At 43.8% G+C, this 9,647-nt stretch overlaps 1 protein-coding gene across 1 annotated transcript; it reads left to right on the forward strand.

The window, feature by feature from the left end:
* The first annotated feature begins 319 nt into the window (after nt 1-319).
* On the forward strand, nt 320-4,159 carry LOC139470426 (sushi repeat-containing protein SRPX2-like). Its single transcript, XM_071252835.1, has 5 exons — nt 320-491; nt 677-853; nt 2,538-2,792; nt 3,187-3,348; nt 3,933-4,159. Exons 2-5 carry the CDS (start codon nt 679-681, stop codon nt 4,157-4,159), a joined length of 819 nt encoding a protein of 272 aa, XP_071108936.1. The 5' UTR covers nt 320-491; nt 677-678.
* The last annotated feature ends 5,488 nt before the right edge of the window (nt 4,160-9,647 follow it).

Raw genomic sequence — 9,647 nt, forward strand, 5'->3', positions numbered from 1 at the left:
TATTACCAACGTACAGTCACAGGCACCTTTGGAACTATATAGGCTTCTAGCATTCATTCCAACGTTCCATATCGGATAAAATAATTTAGAGTTTTCGGGTTGCAAATCTTTCATCCGACAAATTATTGTTCATGAAATTTTCAGGTCAATGAAATGGGTTTCATGCAATGTACGCATGTCGGGAATCGAACCCGGGTCTTCGGCGTGACGGGCGAACACTAGGCTACCCGACCGTCCCTGTTAAAGTGAGAAATTAAGAGCACGATGAGCATACTGAAATGTAACTGAGGCACATCTTTATTTATCCAATTTAGAGATAAGCTGCCCTGTACCTCTACCAGTCAACCACGGGTCTCTGAACTGTTCGTCAAGGACAGTCCACCCTGAAGGCGGCACCTGCAGAGTGGCCTGTGATGAAGGGTACAGACCAAGCGAACACACAATCACCTGCCTGGCCGATGCCACGTGGTCGAACACAGCTTCATGTAACAGTAAATATGTTTATTAAAGTCGGTTGGAAAGGGTATCCGAAGAAACTTGTACAAAACGAGTGTAGCTACTTGAGAATTTCGCATAATTTTTTAAAGATGTGTGAGAAACTAGGACTTCCCGAGTGGTTGTTGTTTGTGTGCTTACATTTCCAGTCATAGTTTGAGGATATGGTTCATTGTAACAGAAATGTTATGTCCGCCTCCGCCTGTGACGCCTCACGGCTCCTTCAACTGCTCATCCTCCGTCAACCACAGACTTGGGGACACGTGTAAGCTGACATGCCGTACAGGATACAGACCCCTCCTCCACACCATCACCTGCCTCTCTGACTCAACATGGTCAGACTCCACCTTCTGTGTGGGTAGGTACAACATGGTCAGACTCCACCTTCTGTGTGGGTAGATACAACATGGTCAGACTCCACCTTCTGTGTGGGTAGGTACAACATGGTCAGACTCCACCTTCTGTGTGGGTAGATACAACATGGTCAGACTCCACCTTCTGTGTGGGTAGGCACAACAGGGTCAGACTCCACCTTCTGTGTGGGTAGGTACAACATGGTCAGACTCAACCTTCTGTGTGGGTAGGTACAACATGGTCAGACTCCACACTCTGTGTGGGTAGATACAACATGGTCAGACTCCACCTCCTGTGTGGGTAGGTACAAACTCAACATGGTCAGGCTCCACCTTCTGTGTGGGTAGGTACAACATGGTCAGACTCCACCTTCTGTGTGGGTAGGTACAACATAGTCAGACTCCACACTCTCTGTGTGGGTAGATACAACATGGTCAGACTCCACCTTCTGTGTGGGTAGATACAACATGGTCAGACTCCACACTCTCTGTGTGGGTAGATACAACATGATCAGACTCCACCTTCTGTGTGGGTAGGTACAACAGGGTCAGACTCCACCTTCTGTGTGGGTAGGTACAACATGGTCAGACTCCACCTTCTGTGTGGGTAGGCACAACAGGGTCAGACACCACCTTCTGTGTGGGTAGGTACAACATGGTCAGACTCCACCTTCTGTGTGGGTAGGTACAACATAGTCAGACTCCACACTCTCTGTGTGGGTAGATACAACATGGTCAGACTCAACCTTCTGTGTGGGTAGATACAACATGGTCAGACTCCACACTCTCTGTGTGGGTAGATACAACATGGTCAGACTCCACACTCTCTGTGTGGGTAGGTAAAACATGGTCAGGCTCCACCTTCTGTGTGGGTAGATACAACATGGTCAGACTCCACACTCTCTGTGTGGGTAGATACAACATGATCAGACTCCACCTTCTGTGTGGGTAGGTACAACATGGTCAGACTCCACCTTCTGTGTGGGTAGGTACAACATGGTCAGACTCCACCTTCTGTGTGGGTAGGTACAAACTCAACATGGTCAGGCTCCACCTTCTGTGTGGGTAGGCACAACATGGTCAGACTCCACCCTCGCTGTGTTTTCACATACATGTACGACTTCAATCACTCTATACTTATTAGGGATTGGACCAGCATTCTCTATGCAGTAATATGGTAATTAATGCATACAATTGAGTGAGTGAGTGAGTTGGGTTTAACGCCGCTTTTAACAGTATTCAAGTTATATCACGACGTGTCAGCTTAATTTGGGAGGAAAGCCCGAAGTGATGCAGGTCTCAGACGTTTACCACTTCGGTGAAACCCACGAGCACGGTGCTGACAAACCCAGAAACATAATCGGGGCGAACCGGGATTCGAACTATTGCATAAAAGACATATACGATGATACAATGATATGTTTTGCATACTTCGTTGAACAAGAATAAAACTTATTCATTGGCGGCATAGTCACTTACAAAGGCATATACTTTTGTCTGAAGTGCGAATATTCTGTGTGTACACACAAGCATAACGTCTCCATTATGAATGGCAGCGTCCTGACATGATTCTAACCCAGTCACATAATGCTTGTGGTCGTCACAATACAGCATGGATGTCTTCAGATTCCCTTTACACAATTCAACTGAGGTAACATTCGTCAACAAATAACTTGTTTCTGTACACAGACAGCACTCCTCCCGTCATTGAGTGCCCAGTGGGTCACACCATCGCTCTCCTCCCGAACGAGACCGGAACCAACATCACGTGGCCAAAGGTCACAGCCACTGACTTTCCCAGTGGTGCCGCCATTCCCGTGACCTTGACCTCTAGCATAGGACCCGGAAGCAATGTCACAGTTGGTGCCTACACTGTAACGTATGCAGCAGTAGATGAAGCCGGGAACAGGGCTGAGCCTTGTTCATTCTTGGTGATCGTATCCAGTGAGTAGGAAGTTCCAGCATTGGCATTCTAGTGATGTCCAAACGTTAACGTCCATCGGGCGTAAAAGGCAAAATAGTGATGAACGTTTTCTGAATGGATCAGTGACAGTTAGAGATGACACCGGGTGTTCGAGAAGTCAGGATTGGCCTGTGGGTTTTACCGCCTTTAACGGAAAACATGGGTTGCTGATGACCTATTGTACCCTGGAACTTCGCGGATGTTACAATGTGTTATTACTGTGCACGGTTACACTGTATTCCTAGTGTGTGTTGTAACAGTATGTTGTTACAGTGCCATGTTACAGTATGTTACAATTGTGATACAATGTCAATGAGAACCCACACTGTCACTGCAAACGTAGACATGATAATTAACCACAACAATTTTTACCAGATTCCTGCCCCATGGGGTCCTTCCTGTCCGTGACAAAGAGACAGTGTAGGGCGTGTCCGGTAGGGGCGTATAAGCAGCACAAAGACAGCCTGGGTTGCGTCCCTTGTCCCGACGGTTTCTCCACCTCCTCCGAGGGTTCATCCTCACCGACCAGTTGTAGAGGTGACCGTCACTCCATTCTGTCTTTTAAAACAACGACCATTTCAGTCGCTGATCGGCAAGTCTATGGTAACCATTTAATACAGATATTATATTATGGCGCTGGGAATATATTTCAAGCAGCTCTTCAAAACATACAGTATTTCTTTGAAAGATGAGGTAAGGTCAGGTGAAATGAGGTTTAACGTCGCGTCCAAGATTATTGCACTTATAACGTGTTTGCGGCTGCTCGTACAAGTCCGATTGCCGATGTTATAGTGCTAGCCCACTGAGATACCATGCCGTAGTTTAACATGAATACCCCACTCAGATACAGTATATTGACTCCGTGACCAGACCTTGTGTAAGTCCCTGAATGCCGAGCACCAGACAGGGCAACAACAAGCACCATCTTTTAACATCTTTTGGAAACCCTCGACCGTCCGCTCTCCGGGCGTATGCTTTACCACTGAGCCACGGAGGCGGTCGTCCTTGAAAGGTGGATCCAAAAATGATTTATTGCACATCAACACATAACATTTCAGAACATCCAATGTTTCAAGAATATATGTAATAATTCAGTCAGGCTTATGTCTTCACATTTCCAGATTTTCTATATATATCCTTTCAGGCATATGTGGAGCCGGAAGTTTTTCATCAGAAGGCCTTGAACCCTGCTCCCTATGCCCCCTGGGGACATATCAAGGCATGCCTGGAAGTAAAAAGTGTGACCCTTGTCCTCAAGGGCAGACAACTCAAGAAGGCGCTAAAAATATGCAAGATTGTAGTCCATCATTTACCTGAACGATCGTGTCACGTGTCTGCTCCTGATTAAAACCTTTTACACGGATGAATTTAAGTGACCCAGTCGTCTAAGGCGCCGCGATTCGATGTGCAGAGTTGCGTCCCTTGGGCACGCCAGAAACCTATGATTGTGGGTTCGAATCCCGGTTCGCCCCGATTATGTTTCTAGGTTTGTCAGCACCATACCTGTGCTCGTGGGTTTCACCGAAGTGGTCAACGTATGAGACCTGCATCACTTTGGGCTTTCCTCCCACATTCAGCTGACACGCCGCGATTTAACTGGAATACTGTTAAAAGCGGCGTTAAACTCACTCAGGTGGGTACGGTGGGTCAAAGGAGAAGCAGCAACAAGTACCAGTGAGAACACTCACAAATGTTCCGAATTTGTCATTGACGAATAACCGTTGAATCCGGACTTGGAAGTTGGCAAGACTTCAGTGTTTTCAAACATGTCTCCAATCCTCAGTTGATTGTTTGGTTGGTTGGTTTGTTGTTTAACGTCGCACTCAGCACTATTCCAGCTGTATGACGGCGGTCTGTGAATAAACGAGTCTGGACCAGACAATCCAGTGATTAATATCATGGGCATCGATCCACGCAATTGGGATCGATGACATGCATCAACCAAGTCAGCGAGCCTGACCAACCGATCCCGTTAGTCGCCTTTTACAACAAGTATAGTCACCTTTTACGGCAAGCATGGGTTTCTGAAGACCTATTCTACCCCGGATTCTTCACGGGTCAATCCTCAATCCTCAAAGTAGAAACGACCCAAGCCAGGTCGAAAGTGGTCTCGAACCAACCTCTTCTCGCTCATATATAGAAAGCCTTGTAGACACTATCCACCCCGAAACTTCTCCAACGAACAAGACTCTTATGTTCGTAAACAACCAGGGACAGATAACTCTAACTATTCACTAGCCTTTTACTCATTGTCACTGTCAATCACTACAAATATGAAACGCAGTTTACTACCACAGAAGGGGCTGTCTGGTAGCCTAGTGGTTAAAGCGTCCGCTCGTCACGCCGAAAACCCGGGTTCGATTCCCGACATGGGTACAATGTGTGAAGCCCATATCTGGATTCCCCCGCGGTGATATTGCTGGAATATTGCTAAAAGCAGCGTAAAACTCACTCACTTTTATCACAGAACATTACTTACAGGGATAGACTGACATTATCTGACTTGTTCGGCCTCGTATGGAGGGTTGATTGTTGTTTAAGGCCGCACTCAGCAATATTTCAATTATGTAGCCACGACCAATATGGTAGTCATATTAAAGCACTTCTGAGTGTTTTTGTCATATATATTGCATATATTGCCGTTTGCACCCCCTTGGGATCTATTAGTGGTAATGACAATGACATTACTCCCCATATATTATTTCATACATGCCATTCAGTGTCATTAAACAGATTGCTTTCGTCCGTCCCCATCACAAGATTAATCGCTTCTTCAATAGTGAGTGAGTGAGTTTGGTTTAACGCCGCTTTTAACAGTATTCCGGTTAAATCACGGCGTGTCAGCTTAATGTGGGAGGAAAGCCCGAAGTGATGCAGGTCTCAGACGTTTACCACTTCGGTTTATCATTATGATTATCATGGTATGCACCGTACGGACCGCACCGAGAACATCCCAAGCCCCGTGCAATGACAGGTGTCATCCGGTCATGACCGGAACATAGAATTAGGTGCACGTGTAGCACGTGAATCATTTCCCGAAGGTGACTGACTGTTACGGTGAAAGCAAATGCGAGCGACACTCGGAGAGGTGTATTAATCACAAAGAACCCCTAGGTTTTGACAAATATCAAACATGACTTTAACCTTGATTGCCAACTAGCCTGATTTGTCAATCCGCCAATCTCCAAACGTGTGGAGAAAACAGATTAACGAGTGAGTGAGTGAGTTGGGTTTAACGCCGCCTTTAACAATATTGCAGTTGTATCGCTTAATGTGGGAGGAAAGCCGTTTACCACTTTGATGAAACCCATGAGCACGGGTATGGTGCTGACAAACCTAGAAACATAATTGAGGCGAACCGGGATTCCAAACCACAATCATAGGTTTCTGGCGTGCCTAAGGGACGCAACTCTGCACATCGAATCGCGGCGCCTTAGACGACTGGGCCACCCGTGCCCCCGCTTCTTCAATAGAACTAAATTTGCTAACAAATTGAAAACCTTGAACGATACGACAGACAATTAATATTTTTATTTCAATAACAAAATGACAAAACAATTATGTAGCAAGACATTCTGAAAAAAGAAACATTTTGAAATTTTTAATAATACTGTAAACTTTCAAAAAAGTTAATAACAACCCTGCCATTTGGATTACGCTAATAAACATGTCTGTATCCATGAAACCAGGCAAACGAATGTCAACTTGGGGAGCTCAGAAAGCAGGTTTCATCTGTACTGGTCCAATGTGTTAGTGTGAAGTGCTTTGAGATTTGTCCCCTTGGGTGTTAATGCACGCCTCGTGCGTGGCACCATAAACCTGGCTCATGATTTGTTGTTGTTGTTTGTTGTTGAAGTTTGTTTTTGTTGTTTGTTTTTGCTGCACATTCTAAATGCATTATGCCAAACCGGTAAGAATAATATGTGAATTATAACAATAACTTATCACGTGTTGACGTAATGAAAATATTCATAATTAAGAGATCGTAATTAATTGTCTTTTGCTACATTAAATACATTTATGAATTCTAATTGAAATTGATAAGTTATACACCGAAGCAAGTGAGTGAGTCATTTTGGGTTAACGCGGCTTTACATACACACATGCACAATAACGATATTGTTAATATTATGTAGTAATTGTAAAGAGCCAGATGCGAATTATATGCGTACATGCCAACAACTTGTTCAAATAGTACACAGGTTGTATAGCTCATCTGGAAATGTGGTCAACATTTGAAAATATCAACAAAGACCGCCATTTAACAACAATAGCTATCGGGGTAGATATATTGTCTATTTTCTGCATATATAGTCAGGGCAAAAGCCTAACATTGAAATCTTACAACGATTGGAACAAATATCGCCATCACAAGAAGAAACATACATGCAAAACTTGGCGATTTCAGAGAATGGTTGACAGAAGCCAACTAGTTCTTTGAGCTTATATAATATTAGAACATGGCCAAACAATAAGGTCAACACAAAGGCAAAAAATCAACATAAAAACGGAAAATATATGTTGAGCCCAACTACTAATCAAACATCGAGTAATGACCAGCAATGAAAAGTAATAAAAAGGATTCGAACCTCGAACGAATAGGGTGGGGTCATTGGTGGGAAAAGTATATGAATCATCAGCTTCATTGGTCCAAAACACAATTCGGAAGATCAAGATATCAACTCTGCGTTCCAGAAACTGGCATAATTCACACAGCACAATATGAACATCAAGTTAAAGAGAATAAGAAGTGAAAAGGGTGACGGCAACAATAAACTCTTCTGTAGAAGAAAACCTTAGTGGACCGAGGAATTGCAGTGTTTGTGGAGCGGTGTATGTAAAAAGGAAAAGCAGTGGCTTTCGTTCAGAGGCTGTGCTCACCAGGAACTTTCAAACCCGAGTGAAAGAAATTTGATAAACTTAATTGGAAATCAAAGAGACGCTATCAATTGTGTAAGGAACAAGAACTGATTGATCTTCAGAATGGGAATAACGGGAGAGATTTCTGGAAGATGATTGGCCGCCTTGGTTTAGAAAATGACAGGAAATCAACTGATGATTTACGTTTTGATCTTTTACGAGAAGTGTTTGCTATTAATAGGGATTTTGTAAATTTAGGTAGCTTAGACAAATTGGTTTTCTTAGGAGAAGATGCCTACGACGGACAAACAGGCTAGGACATCACCTCACTCGACTTCTAGTCAGGTGAGATAAAGTGCATATATAACATGTAATAATTGAATTGAATAAATATATAATTATCTAGATATGAAGTGTACAAAGTCTTCAAATAATCTGTCATGAAGATTATGACTCAAACATTGCAAATATACATATTGTTATATGACAGTGTAATTTATTGTTAAACAATCTTGTAATTGTATTACATTGTGGCTCTTGAGATTCAGTAGAAATCATAACACTGTTTACAATAATTAGCTGTCCGGAATGTAGTACTATCTAATGCAAGCAGTGGTGTTGAAGTAACTATATTTAGATGGTTTTTGAGTCAATTGTAATCTAGAATCATACAGAACAGCATAGGCTAATCCAGCAACTTTTGTAATGTTCTTGAAACAATCTTAGCAAAGAAGGGCCATGAGCGCGACTCTCTCATCTCACATTACATCAAGACCAGCGATTGCGTGAAGATCATTGTTTTCACGCTGGGTATTGACCTCTGTTGCTGTGGAGTTTCACCACTGCTATTGAGTATTGCACTACCACTATATTGTGTACTGCCAGGGTGTTTGCTTTCCAGTACTTTGTATTGATTTGTAAACCTGGTTAATTTGGAATACAATTGTCAATTTTACACCATTCCATTGTTATATGTTGGTTTCACTGTGAATTCTTTTACGCTTGGATTTCTGGCTTGAGTGATTGCTTCAATTTGGAATTCGACACTTAACAAAATATGCTCTCCAAATAGTAGGGGATCATGATATAAGATGTACATGTAATAATGACTCCAACAGCAATTCTAGTGTACTTACTTCCATTATACAAATCCTAAAGCGAGATTCTGAAGACAATTCTGAAGCACCAAACAACGTTACTTTTGTTTGTCGTCATGCAAGCCAAAGTGTTGCTGGGGTCATTGGTGTTGTACGCCTATTTCAGTACACACACACACACACACACACACACACACACACACACACACACACTGAACCCATGTTGGGACACACACAAACATCGCACCCATGTTGGGACACACACACACACACACACACACACACACACACACACACACACACACACACACACTCACAAACATACACACACACACACACAGACACTGAACCCATGTTGGGACACACACAAACATCGAACCCGTGTTGGGACACACACACACACACTGAACCCATGTTGGGACACACACACAAACACACACACACACACACACACACACACACACACACACACACACACTGAACCCATGTTGGGACACACACACACTGCCCCCATGTTGGGACACACACACACACACACACACACACACACACACACACACACACACACACACACACACACACACACACACACACACTGAAACCATGTTGGGACACACACAAACATCGCACCCATGTTGGGACACACACACACACACACACACACACACACTCACTCACTCACACACACACACACACACTGAACCCATGTTGGGACACACACACACTGCCCCCATGTTGGGACACACACACACACACACACACACACACACACACACACACACACACACACACACACACACACTGAACCCATGTGGGGACAAACACAGACACACACACTGCACCCATGTTGGGACACGCATACACACACACATTGCACCG

This window comes from Haliotis cracherodii, unplaced genomic scaffold (assembly GCF_022045235.1).
Source record: "Haliotis cracherodii isolate W230 unplaced genomic scaffold, xgHalCrac1.p SCAF_20, whole genome shotgun sequence".
Lineage (NCBI taxonomy): Eukaryota > Metazoa > Mollusca > Gastropoda > Lepetellida > Haliotidae > Haliotis > Haliotis cracherodii.

Coding starts and splice junctions, on each gene's coding strand:
- LOC139470426 (XM_071252835.1), top strand. CDS start 679: ATGTTATGTCCGCCTCCGCCTGTGACGCCTCACGGCTCCTTCAACTGC. Junction 854..2,537: donor AGACTCCACCTTCTGTGTGG/GTAGGTACAACA, acceptor TTCTGTACACAG/ACAGCACTCCTCCCGTCATT. Junction 2,793..3,186: donor ATTCTTGGTGATCGTATCCA/GTGAGTAGGAAG, acceptor AATTTTTACCAG/ATTCCTGCCCCATGGGGTCC.